General features: G+C 47.0%; 1 protein-coding gene across 1 annotated transcript in view; it reads right to left on the bottom strand.

The window, feature by feature from the left end:
- Positions 1–18340, bottom strand: part of EYA2 (EYA transcriptional coactivator and phosphatase 2) — a 254983-nt gene that overhangs the window by 150063 nt on the left and 86580 nt on the right. The window contains exons 3-4 of the mRNA XM_082671667.1: positions 12593–12635; positions 8974–9116 (exon numbers count right to left, since the gene is read on the bottom strand). Coding sequence (XP_082527793.1) covers positions 8974–9116; positions 12593–12635 — 186 coding nt within the window. The remainder of the gene's footprint in view (positions 1–8973; positions 9117–12592; positions 12636–18340) is intronic.

Below are 18340 nucleotides of genomic sequence, written 5' to 3'. Positions count from 1 at the left end.
GCATTTTACCAAAGAGTCAGTCCATGATGAATTAGAAATTAAAAAGCAAAAAGCCCAAAACTGGTCTTTTACCTCCAGGTGAGAAGCACTGCTCTAAGAGATTCAGTTCAAAGGAAATCTGGTGACGGTCTGGTCTGAGGACAGGCTGGTGGCATCAGCTCTCCTGCCCTCTAAACATTTCTCATGAATATCTTTATAGCAAAGAGAACAAGGCCTCCAACGATGCTCAAGAACTACCTACAGGTTCCACTGTCTTCAGCTCATGGGAGTACAGAAGGGAGCATGTGCATTTCAAAGAGGTTGTCAGCCACAGAGATGCACTGGGCATTCATTCATTCATTTCACAAACATGCAAAATAATACTCTACACCTGGGGTCAGCTAACTCTGGCCCATGGGCCGAAGGTGATCTGCTACCTGTTTTTGTAGATAAAAGTTTTATTGAAACACAGATACAGGCATGCCTCAGAGATATTATGGGTTCAGTTCCAGACCACCACTATAAATCAAATATTGCAATGAAGCAAGTCACAAGGATTTTCTGGTTTCCTAGTGCATGTAACAATTATGTTTACACTATACTGTAAATTAGCAACTGAATTTGTGTAATATTCTAAATCCTTTGTTGTCATTTCTATAATCTTCACAGCATCTTCACCAGGAATAGATTCCATCTCAAGAAACCACTTTATTTGCTCATCCATAAGAAGCAACTCCTCATCCAGTTTTATCATGAGTTTGCAGAAATCTAGTCCCCGTCTTCAAAGACTCCACTTCGAATTCTGGTTCTCTTGCTATTTCTGCCACATCTGCAGTTACTTCATTTCCTTCACTGAAGTCTTGAACTTCTCAAAGTCATCCATTAGTGTTGGAATCAACTTCTTCCAAACTGCTATTAATGTTGACATTTTGACCTCTTCCCATGAATCACCATCTAGACTGGTGAATGCTTTCCTGAAGGTTTTCAATTCACTTTGCCCAGATCCATCAGAGGAATCACTATCTAAACCAACAACAGCCTTACAAAATGTGTTCCTGAATAATAAGATTTGAGAGCTGAAATTACTCCTGATCCATGGGCTGCAGAGTGGACGCTGTGTTAGCAGGCATAAAAACAACATTCGTCTCATCGTACATCTCCATCTTAGCTCTGGGGTGACCAGGTGCATGACCAATGAGCAGTAATATCTTGAAAGGGATCTTTTTTTCTGAGAGCTAGGTCTCAACAGTGGGCTTAAAATTTTCAGTAAACCATGCTGTAAATGGATGTGTTCTCATTCAGGCTTTGTTGTTCCATTTATAGAGCACAGGCAGAGTAGATTTAGCATAATTCTTAAGGGCGCTAGGCTTTTCAGGACAGTAAATGAACACTGGCTTCAACTTAAAGTCATCAGCTGCATTAGCCCCTAACAAGAGAGTCAGACTGTCCTTTGAAGCTTTAAAGCCAGGCATTGACTTCTCCTCTCTAGCTATGAAAGTTCTAAATGGCATTTTTTTTTCCAGGTATGTGGTAAATTAGTGTTTCCTTTGTTTTATTTTAATTACAATTTCTTTCCTACTCAGAAACATTTTCAAAGTATGATATCTGCGTCAATTAAAAAAAACAATGGAAATAAATAGCACAGACATAAAGAATGATAAGGATGTGTGTTTCATGGAGCATCCTAAATACCTATTTGAAAATTCTGAAGCATTTGGAATATTTTCTTATTGAGTATCTTAACTGTACATATCTATCACTGAGACATTTAACTGTACATATCTATCACTGAGACATTTATTTTAAACTAAAAAGTTCTTCCTTGTTTGTAAAAGTAGTACATACCAGGCTTCATTGCATTTTTCTTTAAATATCCACAGTTGTTTTGTATATACTGTCAGAGTACAAGATTAATTATTTCTAAAGGGAATGAAACTTATGGAAAAGGAACAAAATTAACTTAGCATTCCCTTTTATTCAACAGAGCTATGGCACAGAAAAAAACAAAACAAAACAAAAAAATAAACAAGCGAGACAGATGGATGGGTAGGGTCAAAAAAGGGAGGAGAAAGGATAGGACCAGATCCTAGTGAGCTACAAATCTCACCAGAGGGTTGATGAAAATTGAGATTGGTGGATCAGGCCAGGAGACAGAGCTAAGTAGGAGAGGAGTTCTTAATAGAATCAAAAAGAGGGTTGGAAGTTAGGAAAGAATAGTAGTAGATGTGATCATATGGAAAAGGGAATGAGTTCTTAAACCTGATACGTAGCATCTTGTGAACATTCAAATATCTCTACAAGGATAGGTGTGTGCCTTCCACATTTCCCTCCGGGCTGTTCTGAATGTGCCTTGAATTCATATTCCACAGTTGCAGAACGAACTGCCACAAACTTAGTGGCTGAAAACAAAACTCATTTTTTCACTCACAATCCTGTAGGTCAGAAGTCTGGGTGGGCTCAACTGGGTTCCATGCTTAGAGTCTCACAAGGCTGAAATCAAAGTTTTGGGCAAACTGGGCTCTTATGTGGGAGCTCTGGGGAAGCATCCATTTCCAGGCTCATTCAGATTCTTGGAAAAATCCAGTTCCTGTATCTGCAGATTTGAAATCCCTTCATCCTTGCTGGCTGTCAGCTGGGGACCATTTTTGGCTCCTGGATTCCACCTCATTCCTTCTCACCCCTTCCATCTTCCAATCAGTAACGTTCCATCAAGTCCTTTCCATGACTTGCATCTCTCTGACTTCCTCTTCTGTCGCCAGCCACGGAAAACTTTCTGCTAACTGGCATTTTCGAATCAAAGGCTCCATCTACATTGATAATCTGTCGTCTAGTGTGGCCACCTTTACGACTTACCTTAGCTAGATCTTCTGGGTAACTTGCTGCAGCTTCTCCATCAGCACTTGCTGCTTCGCCTTGCACGTTTTCGTCATGAAGCTGGCTTCTTTCCTTAAACCTCATGAACCCACCTCTGCTAGCTTTAAACTTTTCTTCTACAGCTTCCTCACCTCTCTCAGCCTTCAGAGAATTGACGAGTTAGGGCCTTGTGCTGGATTAGTCTTTGGCTTAAGGGAATGTTGTGGCTGCTTTGATCTTCTATTCAGACCACTAAACCTTTCTCCTTATCAGCAATAAGGCTGTTTCACTTTCTTACCATTCGTGTGTTCACTGCAGTAGCACTTTTTAATGTCCTTCAAAACTTCTTCCTTTGTATTCACAACTTGGCTAACTGTTTGGCACCAGAGGCCCAGCTTTCGGCCTGTCTTGGATTTTGACATGCCTTCCTCACTAAGCTTAACCATTTTTCGTTTCTTCTTAATTTAAAGTGAGATATGCACGACTCTTTTTTTTTCACTTGAATACTGTGAGGCCATTGTAGGGTTATTAATTGGCCTAATTTCACATTGCTGTGTGTCAGGGAATAGGGAGGCGCGAGGAGAGGGAGAGAGATGGGGGAAACGGCTGGTTGGTGGGGCAGTCAGTACACAACATTTATTGACTAAATTCGCCATCTTCTATGGGCACATTTCATGGAGCCCCCAAACAATTACAATAGTAACACCAAAGACCACTGATCACAGATCACCATAACAAATATAGTAATAATGCAAAAGTTCAAAATATTGCCAAATTGCCAAACTGTGACACAGAGACACGAAGTGAGCAAATGCTGTCTAGCAGGGTTGCCACAAACCTTCAATTTGTAAAAAACGCAGTATCTGTGAAGTGTAACAAAGCGAAGTGCAATAAAACAAGGTCTGTCTGTACACACATTCGTTTATGTATTATCTGTGGCTGCTTTCAAGATACAGCGTAGACCTGAATCGTTCTGATAGACACTGTATTGCCTGCAAAGCAAAAAATATTATCAGGCTCTTTACAGAAAAAGACTGCCGACCTCTATTCTTCGTAAAGTAATGCAGAGCAATGATAAACAGCAAATCCAGGGGCGAAAGGGAGGTAACCTCCCTTTATTTTTCATGTTGGATGGTCAGCTCATGGGTATTTGTAGTGCTACTCTTTACACTTTTACATATGTCTTAAATGTTGCATAATAAATTGAGAAAAAACTACTCCACACTCCTGACCTCCTTGCCTCTAGTTTGCTCAACTGTGTTATTATTTCCCTGCAGCTATTTAAACAAAGGTAATAATGCTATTTGCCAAGGAGCAAGGAGAAAAGTTTCCTAACAAGATTCAGCAAGGTTTGTCCAGACAGTGAGCAAACACTGCTTGCTCAGGCACAGGCATATGTGAAGGGAAAGGGTTTTTTTATCCCAGCTGTCGTTACTTAGTGATGTGGACATTCCAGGTGTGTGTGTGTAGCAGCCTGGCTTCAGCTGTACTGACTGAACATTTCCCTTGGGCCAGGCCCTGTGAGCTAAACCCTTTATAGAGATCAGGAGTTGACACATGATGGCCCACTGCCTGTTTATGTAAATAAAGTTTTATTAGAACACAGACACACCCATTAGTTTACATATTGTTTGGCTGCTTTCACGCTTCAATGGCAGTGTTGAGTGGCCCAGAAAGCTGAAAATATTTATGATCTGGCCCTTTACAGAGAAAAGGTAGCTGATCCCCAATGTAGATGATCTCACTAATGCAACAACATTCGTTAGGAAGCCAGACTTAGGAGGAAAACTGCCCAGAGTCTGAGGACCAGCAAGGGGTAGAGGTGAGGTGTGAACCCAGAACGTGTGATCTTACCACTTGCGCTGCATTGTTAGGGCACAGAGCCTCTGAAAGTAACTGGGACTGTAAAATGACTTTGAGCCAAATTAATTTCCACCGGATGCCATGTTTGGTCTGGGAACAGGGTTAGTTTTCTCTTTCACGCTGAAAAATAATCCGGCTTCATGTTTCTTGGCTGTCAGCCAGGCAGGGTAACTTGCGTGTGATTTTATCACAAGTCTTCTGGCACAAGAGGGACAGAAGTTAGAAGAGATGCCCACACCAGTTGGCCAAGGTCTGTCATAGGTAATCCCCCAGGATTTCTGGAATGTGTGCTCAGGCAGTGGAGCTCAGCAGTGAAGGGCTTAGACTCCAGATCCAGGCTGCCTGGGTATAATTCCACCTCTGCCACCGACCAACTGGGGGACCTTGGGCGAGTTATTTATCCTCTCTGAGCCTCCATTTATTTATACCTTGAAAGAGGATAATGATGGAACTTTCCTTGGAGGGTTGAGTGGGGGTTTAAAAGGACAAGTAGACACAGAGCCCTGAGAACTGTGGGTGGCAGCATCTCAGTGACGCAGCATTTCAAAGATGCAGTATCTCAGGGAACACCCTGGGGGTCCAGTGGTTAGGACGTCATGCTCTCACTGCTGAGGGTCTGGTTTCAGGGAACTAAGATCTCACAAGCTGTGTGGCGCAGCCAAAAAAAAAAGGGTTTTTTTTTTTTTTGAAGATGCAGCATCTCAGTGGTGCAGCAACTCAATGATGCACATCTCAAAGATGAAGCATCTCAGTGACACAGCATCTCAGCGATGGTGTCCGTGACCAACGCCTGACCAGGTGCTCTGTGACCTGTCACTCCTAACTCCACAACTGCTCTTGAATATGTCTACTTCTGTCTGTTCACTGCCCCCCAGGGCTCCACCATTGCTCTACTCCAGACTTTATCGGTCTCCCAACCTACCTTCCTTTTTCTCCTCTTGCTTCCCTCCAATCCAACCTCCCCACAGCAGCCAAAGTGATCTTTAAAAAACCCAGATTGTATCAGACAGCCCTGCCAATGAGCTCCTGCTTCGCTTGGAATAAAATCCCTCCCAGGCGCTAAGGCTCTGCCCACCTCGCCTACCTCATCTGTGTACTGTGTTCCAGCCCCTGGGCTTCCTGGATTTGCCAAGTCCATCTTCCCAGGGGTGGTCACCTCGGCCTGGACACCCTCCCTCCTGTGCTTACGAATGGTCACCTCTCAGTTCTCAGCTGAATCAGCTCCTCATGTAAAAGGCCTTCCCTGGCGCTAGAACCTATATTAAATCTTGCTTGTTCTTTACCCTGTCACAGCCTTCTTGTCTTCCTTTATATCACGCATCATAATTTGAAATAACACCTACAATTTTTAAAAGTTCATGTAATTTCTTTCTTCCTCTAGGCTAGGGGTTGCAAACTTAAATGTCTTCAGGGGACAGGCAGCTAACTCAAGTGAGTAATGAGGGTGGGGGAGGACTGTGGTGAACACAGGCTAATAGGGTCAGCCCTACTCAGAGCCACCTACTCCTGACACAAAAAATGTGGGCCCAATGCTGCCCGATCATCTGTCGTTTTTTTAAAAGACATTAGGAATATAAACTTCTATGTAAACACTTCCCATTTAAACATTGGCCATTAATTTTTTAAATGTCAAGTATATTTTATAGGTTAAAAAAAATATCCAAGGGCCACATTATCTGTTGGCCTTCACTTTCTAGCCTCTGTTCTAGACTGTAAGCTGCACAAACACAGGGCCCATTCTGCTTGTTGACCATTGTATACTCAGCACACGACCCAATGCTGAATGAATGAATGAACAAAAGAACAGGGCAGAGGAAGGGAGGGAGAAGAGGGAGGAAAAAAATTCAAGATTCAGTCTCTGCACTGAAGCCACACCATCTAGTTGGCAAGACAAGATGATCTGATTAATTTAACCGTTGAAGAAGCTGAGGCGTGGAGAAGCCAGGGGCAGTTGAGTCTGGAAGGAAGGCCTCCTGCCTGCAATCCTGTTCTTTCCACCGGATACCATGGATTTGGGTGGATCGGAAAGCCATCTGTATGGATGTCTGTGCTTTCTGCCTGCCCCCTCCTCCTCTGGGGACCAACCCTTCCTCACACTCAGATCAGTTCTCTGGGGTGAGCCTGACCTGATCATTGGTGTCACGGGTGGACATGGGGACATCCAGAGCATTCCATCTTTCTGCCCCAGGGTCTGACCACGGGAGTCCAGGTAGAGAGATCTCTGGGACAATGTGGCAAGTCCTGGACAGCGGAGGCTCTCTTTTTGGGGAGTTCCAGCCTGGAACTGCTAGGGCTGCCTTTGGCACCACAGTGGAGAGCCTGCCTGAGACGGAAGCCCACACAAAGGGAAGCAGAGAGACTAATTCCTCCTATTATCATACTTGGATCCAACCCTGCCTGAAGCTAAAGCCCTAAGATTTTTCTGCTCTGTTTGCAATAAACATCCTTATTTTCTTAAGTTAATTAGCATTGGATTTTTGTTGTTTGCTACCAAAAGGGCTTTGGTTGATACATCAATTAAGATGGAAGAAATCACATGAATAAAAGCCACAGGGGCTTCCCTGGTGGCGCAGTGGTTGAGAGTCCGCCTGCCGATGCAGGGGACACAGGTTCATGCTCTGGTCTGGGAAGATCCCACATGCGGCGGAGCGCCTGGGCCCGTGACCCATGGCCGCTGAGCCTGCGCATCCGGAGCCTGTGCTCCGCAACGGGAGAGGCCACAACAGTGAAAGGCGCGCGTACCGCAAAAAAACAAAAAAACAAAAAAACCAGTGCGATGGTTAATCTTATGTGTCAACTTGGACCACGGGGTGTCTAGACATTTGGTCACACATTATACTGTGTCTGTGAGGGTGTTTCTGGATGAGATTAATTTGAATCAGTGGACTGAGTAAAGCAGATTGCCCTCCCTGATGTTGGTGGGCCCCATCCAATCAACTGGAAACCTGAATAGAACAACAGACTAAGTAAGAGGGAACTCCTTCTGTCTGAGTGCTGAGCTGGGACACTGGTCTTTTCCTGTCTTCAGATTCCAACTGAAAAATGAGCTCTTCCTGGGCTTGGGCCTGCCGGCTTTCGGACTAGAACTTACAACGTCAGCCCTCCTCTTTCTCAGGCCTTCAGACTCAGGCTGGAATGACATCCTCTTCCATCTCCTGGGTCTTTAGCTGGCCAACTGCAGATCTAGGGACTTCTCAGCCTCCATTACCGGGTGAGCCAATTCCTATGATAAATGTATCTCTCTGTCTCAGCTCCATCCCATTGGTTCTGTCCCTCTGGAGAACCCTGACGAATGCTCACAGGGACAGGTGAGCAGTGGATGGTGAGCCTAGTTCACTGAGCCTCCAGTTCTTGGCAATAGCGTTCTGACTGTCAAGGTTGCATGTCTCTTGTTTTTGCCTTCCCAGCATCCATTTTTCCTTCTTCTGACACCACCACTGGGTTTTCCTTTAAGAGAACCATCCCTTCCTCACATACAATCCATATGCTTCACCCTCCGATTACCTCCCTCACCTCTACCTCCTTGCTTGTGCTAAGGGTCAACATTGGATTCTGGTGGAACTACTGGGAAAGATGAGATGTCCTTCTGCTGAGAGTGCTGAGCTGAAAGCATGTAAACCTGGAGCTGACAGGTACAATCTCTGCTGTCACATGGGAAGAGCCCATGTGGAGGTAAAGACAACTCAGAGGAAAACATCTGAAGATGGAGTGAGACATCTTCCTCGTGATATCATTCAAGCACCTGGATCCAGCCATACCTGCTATCAGTCGTATCCCCAAATTTACCAGTATGTAAATCATTAAATTTCCATTTTCCCTAAGCCAGCTTGGGTTGTGTCTTACTCTTGCAGTCAAAAGAGGTCTTGATATAGTCTCTAGATCTTGAACCGTATTTATTTATTTATTTATTTATTTATTTTTGCGGTATGTGGGCCTCTCACTGTTGTGGCCTCTCCCGTTGCGTAGCACAGGCTCTGGACGCGCAGGCTCAGCGGCCATGGCTCATGGGTCCAGCCGCTCCGTGGCATGTGGGATCCTCCCGGACCGGGGCAGAACCTGTGTCCTCTGCATCGGCAGGTGGACTCTCAACCAGTGCGCCACCAGGGAAGCCCTAGATCTTGAACCATATTTAAAGTGTCTGTCCTTCCCCTCTATCTCCAATCCAAAATTAGGCTGGCTGCATTTATCATTCTGCATTTCACTGAAGCAACAGGGCAAAATAAAGACCATGATGGTGGGGATCCCAGGGGGAAAGCAAGAGCTTGGTCAGGTACTCACTGTAAGAAGGGATTCCATAGGCTTGTGCTGGAGGTGGGTAAGCTGTGTAGGGGGTGGCCTGCTGGATCCCCGCACTGTACTGAGTCTGGCCGTAGGCTGCCATGGCAGTGGGATGCTGGCTGTGCAGGACACGTGGGCAAGGTCTGCATGGAAGGAGAGAAGATGAAATCTCCAAGCCCAAGCCCAACCCAGCATCCCTCCCCCCTTATTCTGGTATCACCACCACCACTATTTTCCTTTGGGGGTATTTATTCTTTTCTTTTCTGCTTCTTCTTCTTTTTTTTTTTTGGCCACTTGGCTTGCAAGATCTTAGTTCCCTGACCAGGGATTGAACCCGGTCCCCAGCAGTGAAAGCACCGAGTCCTAATCACTGGACCGCCAGGGAATTCCCTGGGTATTCACTCTTTCCAGGGGAGAGACAGCTTACATGTTCATCAAATCCTATTTCATTTTCCTTTCCTGGGCACGAGGAAGATTACATTTCCTGTCTCCCTTGCAGTCAGATTCAACCACATGACTGGGTTCTGCCTGACAGAATGCATAAACCACTCATAGGTCTGGCCAATAACACCATCCCCTCTCCTCTTTCGGCAGCAACTGTGGAGGGTACCCGTTGAGAGAGCGGAGCCAACACAGTTACATCCTGGATCCCTGAGTCAGCTTGTGGAGGAGAGGTGTGCCGGAGAGTTTCATGGGATTCACAGTGGACTTTATATAAGAAACAAACCTTGTTGTGCTAAGCCACTGAGGCCAAGGTTTATCGATTACTGCAGTGCAGCCTACTCCACTACCTATGATAGGGTAGATAGGGTAGACTATCTACCCTAATTTAGACACCTTCCCAATTGACTGTAGCTTTGATAGCATTGTCATTCAAGATGCCCTGCTCTTGGCCATGGGGTGGGCACATGGTGCAAGATCATCCAATCAGACTCTGTTCTGGGAATTTAAATCTTGGGCTGAATAATTCATTCCAACAACCACATTCTGAAGAGACTGATTTTTAGTTCCTTCCCATTGCCTGGATCCTAGAAGCTGTCCTACTCTTGGTCTTTCTCAAGGCCTGATTATTCCACTTTTGCTTCCATTGTGAGCTACTCCAGATCTTCCCAAAAAAGTCCTTTTGTGTTTACATCAGCTGGGGTCTATTTCTGTTACTTGCAACCAAAGAAAAAAAATGGATTCCTTACTCCAAGATGAATAATGGGTTCCATGAAGGGCTAGGATTTAACGGGCCACTGACCTAAGACATCTGGAATATAATGACTGCTAGTGATCACTGCGCTCTGACCACGGGCTACGAACTGTGTCACATGGGCCTAATACGTGCACTGAATCGCATCGGATACTGATACCAACTCTCTGGGGTGGAGGCTCTTCTAACTCCCATTTTAGAGAAGAGAAAACTGAAGTTCAGAAACCGCAAGTCACAGCTAGAAAGTGGGAAATCTGGAACTTAAACTCGTAAGTCTGACTCCAGAGCCCACACTTGTAATCACGAAGCTTTGCTGCTTCTCAGTGACGGGCCTGGGCTTGACCCAGCCCTGTACTTATTGCTCCTGTAGGGAGCAATAAATAAAGTCAAGGTAGGTTGTTATAACAGGAAGGGGACAAGATGGTGAATCTACGGATATAATTTCTTTGGCCAGTGCAATTTTTTCTTAATTTGAAGTTGCCAATATTTTAAAACCAGAAGATTCACACACACACACACACACACACACACACTCTGTCTCTCTCTCTCTCTCTCTCTCCCCTTATTTCCCCCTTCTCTTGCAAAACACAGATGCTTTGGAAAGCCTGGGTCTGCTCTGTGTGCTGCCATCAATTCTTGGGCCTACGATACGCCAGGCCCTGTCCCAATTATTGCATGTAGACTGGCTCATTTAAACCTGATAGCAACTGTGACAGCTCTTGGAGGCAGTTACTGCTCCCATCACCATTTTACAGATAAGAAAACTGAGGCAGAGAGAGATGAAGGAACCAAAAGCACACAGCTGATACACAATTTGAACCCTGGCTCCAGAGGCCACGCCCTTAACCACTCCACCTCTGTGCAACTTGACAAACTGTAGCTAACTATCCTGGCCACGAGTTTATCAGTAGATGGTAACGAGATTCCCAAACCTATATCTGATTCCATTTTGATTACATCACCTTAGTAAAAACCTGTTGGTTTCCAGAGCTCCTCCTACATACGAAGCCTGATGGCAGGCGTGAGACAGATGCAAAAGTTTGCGGAATTATAAGAAGATGTTCTCAAGCCCTCTTTCTTTTTGACAACCACTGTGCCGAAGCGTTGGGGAACTTGTTCCAAGATGCATAAGAAACTTGTTTGAGCTGGAGACGCCAGAATCAGTACTGGAAGGCGTTTCAGCAGTCAAGATTCTTACCCTGTGAGGTGCTTGGAAACGCATCTGGAGCATTGGGACTTAGTGCTGAGCAGAGAACCTTATTTGAAAATGTTCCCAACTTATACCTGTCTTTGCAAGTAGAAGGTGGAAATCGGAGATGATCAGCTCCTGCTTCCCATCAAAACCAATGTGAAATTCTTGGATTAAACTGGGGCTCAAGTGAAAAGCCAGAGAGAGGACAGTGGAGCTCTCTAACCCCAAGGCCATAAAACAAGTTAGGTAGATTTAACAGACCTCAGTTGCTACCGACAACCCCCAAAACATCTTCTGGAGGGAAAGGAAGCCTGAGAAAGTGTGTTCCTTATAAACAGCTTCTACGGTCTCATCCAGGGAGGAGCATGTCCAGCTATGGAGGAGCTGAGTATCCAGACTGAGGGCCATGCTGACCGTCCTGCCAAACCCGGGGCTTCTCACACTAGGGGGTGCGGATGGGCAGCCCCTGAGGACCCTGGGTAAGCCCTGTCCATCACTGGGCTCCCACTAACCCCTGCGCACGGCTCTGGTGGAGCGTTTGTACCGTCCGCTCTATTGAGATCTCTGATCTACTGGTCTCTGTCCCCACTAGACTGGAAGCTCTCCGAGGGTAGGGACTGTGTCTCACTGATCTCGCGAGTCTCCAGTGCTCCTATGAGATTTGGTACCGAGGAGTGTTGGGTGAATGTTGGAGCAGGAAGAGGGAGGAAGGAGGGGGGAGGAGGGGGGAAGAAGGATAGAGAGGGGCAGGGAGAGAAAGATGGGGCAGGAGGAAGGAAGAGGAGGGAGAGCACGAGAGAGAGAGAGGGCAAAGAGAGAGGGAGGGAGACAGAAAAGGAGAGAGGGAAGGAGGGAGAAAAGACAAGAGAGGGAGAGACAGAGAAGCAGGAAGGGAGAGAGGAATTGAGAAAGTCTGTGATAGGAAAGGACAGGAAGGAAAGGAGGAAAAGACTGAAAAAAAGAAGAAAGAAGAAAACAACAGCCAACACTCTCAGAAAAGTCTGTTCCAGACCCCGTTTTAAGCGCCCTTTACGTGGGGCAGGCATCATGATTGCCCCCCTTTTCCAGATGGCGAGACTGAGGCCTGGGGAGGTGGGGTCGTTTGCTCAAGGTCACTCAGCCAGTAAGAGTAGTGCTGGGATTCTTTTCTAGGGAGTCTGCTTCCAGAGCCTCTGCCCTCCAAGAAAGAGAGAGGAGAGAGCGTGAGAGGGAGATAAAGCAAGGGTACTCACCTTGCAAAGAGCTGGGACACACTCAGAGCCGATGTAGTGATGCCTGGAGGGGAAAAAGAAAAACATTTGAGAGGCTTGAGCTGTCAGAGCGATGTTCCCCAGAAGCTATGACTTCAGACGCCAGGTTGAGGGGGGAAGAAACTCAGAGAGTTGCTGCCAGGGACTTTCTCAACCACACAAGCTTATCTGAGGCACACCATTGTAGCACTCTCCTTCTTGAAAACCTTTTCTGGGTGTGCTTTGTCTCCAGATACTAACTGAAGGACTACGTATAAAGAACCTGGAGCATCTTGAAACATCAGAGTAGAATCCATCCCCCCACCCATTGTACAGATGGAGAAAGGAGGGCAAAGAGACAGAAAGAACGTGCTGGAGCCAGGTAACACGACCAGTTGTCAGCTGGCGCCATTTCTACTCCTGGATGAAGACCCACTGCCTTCCTTGCCTTAAAGGCAACCCCAGAAACCTAGAAAGGCCCACACTGGTTGGCTCTGATTATCCAACACCTATTTTCCTTCTTCTTCTTCTGTCACCTTGATATTCCTCCTCTCCTTCCCCAGTTTCAGTTCATTGGGTTCAGGTGGGGCTGGCCCCAGCCACCTTGGATTATCTCCCAGGCTCCAGCTAGAGTGTGGGGCAGGGAGATGGAAGGGGCCTGAGGTCCTGATACAAGTGCTCTACACTGTATCTCTGGGCACTCAGCCTCCAACCATGGTTGGGAAGCAATAATCAGGAGATGATGAAAACGTGATAGAATTTGGCTGGGAGAGACATTTCCAAGAGGATAATTTTACCAACGAACAGTTCACTGGGGAGGATTCTGTGCTGTGTCATTTTAAATAATGCAGTGCAGCGCCCTCAGGGTGGAGCCCTGCAGGTTCTAGATGATGTGTCTACTGACGGCACCCATCTGCCGACTCACACTCTCTGGTTTGTAGCGCAGTGGCTGAGGTGTCCCTGTGCCTCCTGAGAAAGGCCCCAAGCCCTCCAGAGCTCTGAGCCTCTCTGTAAACCAACCTGCAATTCCAACTCTAGCGCTCAGTAAGTAATGAGACTTCGGGCAGGGGCCTCAGGGTACCCTCCTGCGAAATGGGGAAAAAACATTTATCTCACAAGGATGCGTGAGGATTAAATGAGATGATGATGATGATGATGACTGTATCCATCATTTACCCAGTGCTTGTTACATGCCAAGCCGCCTTCTAAATCCATTACCTGGATTATTCTAATCCTCATAACCACCCCTTGAGGAGGGTTCTCTTCACGTCCCCATGTTACAGATGAAGAGCAGCAGGTGCAGAGTTTACATAACTCACTCAAGGCCACACAGGTCCTAAAGGGTGGAGCTGTGATCTGAACTCAGGTGCTGGCTCCCGACTCTGGCTTCCCAACCAGGACACAGCAGCCCGCAATGACAATCACCATCATAACAGCAACCAGCACCCTCTTAGATGTTCACCACGTGCCAGGCCCGTGTTAACTGCCTACATGCGTGAACTCATTTAATCCTCGTGGCAATGCTACAAGGCCGACAGTGTCATTATCCCCATTGCACTGACGAGGAAGCTGAGGGCCCAATGGCTAAGTGCCTTGCTCAAGCCACACAGCCTGTGGACATAGGAACTGGGACTTGAACCCAAGGGCTGTCTGAGTCCCAAGTCCATCTCCTTAATCACCTCCCTGGCAGAGTCACATTCTGTTCGAGTCCCAAGCCACTGGGGTGAGAGGGCGAGTCCTGAAGTCCAGCTGGTCCAGTGGAAAAGAATCTGCCTTACAATGCAGGGGACGTGGGTTCAATCCCTGGTCAGGGAACTAAGACCTCACATGCCACGGGGCAGCTAATCCCGCGCCACAACTACTGAGCTCGTGTGCCGCAACTAGGGAGCCTGCGTGTCGCAAACTATAGAGCCCATGTGCCCTGGAGCCTGCGCGCCACAACTAGAGAAGAGAAAACCTGCAGGCCACAATCAGAGAGAAGCCCGCGTGCTGCAATGAAGAGCCCGCGCGCTTCAACGAAAGATCCCGCGTGCTGCAACGAAAGATCCCACGTGCTGCAACGAAAGATCCCGCATGCTGCAACAAAAGATCCTGCGTACCGCAACTAAGACCCGACACAAACATAAATAAAATACAAAGATAAATAATATATAAATCTTTGAAAAAAAGGCTGGACAGCATTAGTGTATATTGCTCATAGTAAGGAGGAGTTGTAGGATACTTTTGTTCCAGTTGTAGACGTGAGAATGTGTTGTGTGTGTGCTGAATGCCTGTGTAAAAATACGTTTCTTACTATGTGTCACATTTTTAAGAAGTCGGGACAGCAGGGATCTAACTCCAAGGAAAGGTGCTGGTGCACAGTAGGTGCTCACTCGCTGCTCATTTCCCTGCTCCGGGTTTCCTGCCCCAGGCAGAGCCTCCCACATCCCCTTCCTCCTCCTCCCACAGGATGGTCTCATTCTGAAAGAGCCCCAGTCTCATTACTGGTAAAAGCCCATGATTTGAGTTATGTTTAGTAATATATAAGTTACTGAATTAAACATTTTGAATATGTTTTCTTTAATAAATATGTAAATATTCATAAAAATCGAAATCTATGGAAACAGTCCTAGGGGCTTAGATTAACTCGGCGTTCTAGTAATCTGAAGCAAGCACCTCCCCGAGCCCCCAACCTCTGCACCCTGATTTGCATGTTCACCTCGCTCCCCCTCCTCTGTTCCTCTGAACTGTTATGCAATCAGCCTTCCCTACCAGGGCAGTTCTCCCTCTCCTGCTGTGCAAACCTATGGTCCTCTTCCACCCCAGCAACCCCCAGGAAGACTGTGCAAGGAAGAAACAGGCATTGAGTCAGTGCTGAGAGATTTTCCTTCTGCAGACCGTGTGATTTTTGAAAAGCACAGGCTCTTTTTTTTTCTTTTTTTTAACTGGTATCACATTTAACTTTTTTATCCTGGGACACTTGGGAGAATTGAGAACCTGGAAAATGAATGCATTATATATAGAATAATCTCCTTCCCTTTCGTTCCCTCCCTTTCTTCTTCCTTTTTTCGCTGGCAAGGATGGCACAGACCTCATGGAGACTCCTGACGGTCCGTGCCAATGTAGGGCCCCCAAGCTCCTTCCCTTCCTCAGGGACCTGGGGTGGGACTGTGTAAAGGACAACCATGCTCAGTGCTTTGCGTGCAAAGGTGGAGCAGGGACCCCCCAAGAGCAGAGAGCCTCTCTCTTCCTCTGAAGCTCTTGCTGTGCTTCAGGGCTGTTAGTCCGCAGAGGTCCTGTGGACCAGGAGGCCCAGATGCAGCTGGAGCCATCCGTCATCTGCGTACTAGGCAATGGGCCTGACAGTGATTGTGTGGGCAACGCACGCTCCAGCGTGAAAGGTGGAGGAGTGGGCATCATTGTTTAAGTCGCAGGAACAACCTCGCCCTCAACGTAGCCCAGGACGTCTTTCGGTGATCCCCTAGATGCCCTCATCACCACTTTCTGGATGCTGTTGTGTTTGACAGCTTCCTCCAAATGGTAAGTCAGAGCCAGACAGACACACTGAAGTGGAGACATGGGAGGCCATGCCACAGAGCGTCCCATGCAGCTCAGGAATGATCTGGTTCATAGACACGGCAATGCCATTGGATGCGGGCACGATGCTCTGGACAGCAGCACAGTCATAGTACCTCAGCTTGCCAGAGGGGCAGAGAGGGCGTGGACTGTGGTCAAGAGTCCCTCCATGATGCCAGTGTCACAGACCCAGAGGGCATGCTGGCAATCTAGGGGGAGTGGTCATACTCCTCCTGGTCACTCCATCACAAACATGGAACCCTCAGCATAAGGGCAGATGACGCTTTGACTTCAGTCCTCAAGTGAGCCCCAAGCATATTCGGGGTGGTGAAGACACCATATGCAGTAGAAGCAGCAGCCCTTTGATACTGGTAAGATCTGGTGCCTGGTAGATGGAGATGCCCTTCCCACTGACCACAGGCTCCTGTTCTCAAACTTGGCAGTGCCATTGAACTTCCTTGATCAACAAGATTGGGGTCAGTGGCGGAATCACTGATGGCAACTTGTATCCATGTTGCCAGTGGTGAAAGCAGTCCTGGTGACCTGACTCAATGTAGTCAAATCTATTTATTTCAAGCTTTACCATGTGTCTCTGAGGGATGTGGCTAGCACATAAAATGGGGCAGCCAGGAGGGGCAGAGAGCCTCCTCCATTTGCTCGTGAATTTAAAACTCTAAGCCCCTCCTCCTGCCCAGGTTCCAATGGGCGAAGGGAGAAGGATTAGCTAAACAGATGGCCAGAGCCTCAGGATGCGCTCGTTCATTCGTTCATTCATTCATTCATTCACCGCCTACCATGTGCCAGCAAAAGCAGTCAGAGTTCCTGCCCTCATGGACCCTCCAGTTTTGTGGGGGAGACAGGTGGTAAACAAATACTTAACTAGATAAGGCAAGTACTTAATTACAATGATAACAGGGTGCAGAGGAAGGAAGTGGATGATACAGAGCGGAGCACCTGGAACATTCATATGCACAGGATTCGCCTGGGGATCTTATGAAAATGCAGACTCCAGTCTTTAGGTCAAGGAAGCTCCCAGGTGATGCTGACATGGCAGGCCCGGAAACCAGAATTTGAGTAGTGAGGGTTTAGACCACAGGCTAATGAAGAACTGCAAATTACGAAAAAGTCCCAATTCTGGGTTCATAAAAATAAATCTCCATTCCAGAAGTCACAAACTCAAACGCCTACTGGGGCCAAGAAGGGAATAGAAATGATCTGCTGTAATATGAGGAAACCGGAGCTGAGGTCTGTGTGTGTGAGCGCACGCGTATTGTGTGATTGTGTGTGTGCGTGACTGTGCGATGTGACTTACCCAAAGACACACACAGCTGGTTCATTCATTCATGCATTCAACAAATGCTCACCATGCACCTACTGTGGACCAGATCTACAATCCAAATCTCATAATTTGTTATCTTAATGTTGCTTCCAAAAAGAAAAGCACGTGGGCTGAAGGGGTCAGACCCAAATTCAGATCCTGACTCTGCTGCACTATAACTGTGTGGCTCTGAGCCCATCACTTCCTTTCTCTAAACCTCAGTTTCCACATCCACAAAATGGGGTACTATCTCATCCCTGCAGGGCTGTCGCAACGATCACAGGAGGCAGGTACCTGCCAAATGGTAACGCTCAACACACAGGAGCTATTATTAGTCTTCTATTCTCCTGGGGCCCTTGTTTCAGCCACTTCAATTGTGAGCCCAATTTGAATGCTCACACTTTTTTTTTTTTTAACCTCTCACTGGGAGGATTAAGAAGCTAATGATTCTAAAAGCAGCAACCACTATTATATTGCCTAATTGGATCCCAGGGGCCACTTCTAACTGATCCCCCATGAGATGAGACAATTTCTAATGCAAGATGTCTTGAGGAAGGTCTTGGCTACAAAAGCCGCATGTCTGTAAATTTCATCAGCTCATCTCCTTAGTGTGGGTGCTTTAAACAGCACTCAAACCAGCGTCAGCGACAGCAGGAGGGAGCACTGTATTAGTTCAGCATGTGCGCCCCACAGGTAGAGGTCGTTCTGGGCGCTAAGGCCCCCAGGAAGCAGGCTGAGAAAGGCTTAAAAGTGGGAAAGGTGAAACTGATCTGTGGCTCCCCAGGCCAGACCTGGGCAAAGCTCTGGGCAGTTCAACCTGGCTTGGGTGAAATGAAAGAAAATCTGCCAGCCCCTGGCTAGAACCGGTGAGACTGAAA

The sequence above is a fragment of the Grampus griseus genome, assembly GCF_964374135.1.
Source record: "Grampus griseus genome assembly, chromosome: 14".
Taxonomy (NCBI): Eukaryota; Metazoa; Chordata; class Mammalia; order Artiodactyla; family Delphinidae; genus Grampus; species Grampus griseus.
This window is presented reverse-complemented; position numbering and strand designations above follow the sequence as displayed.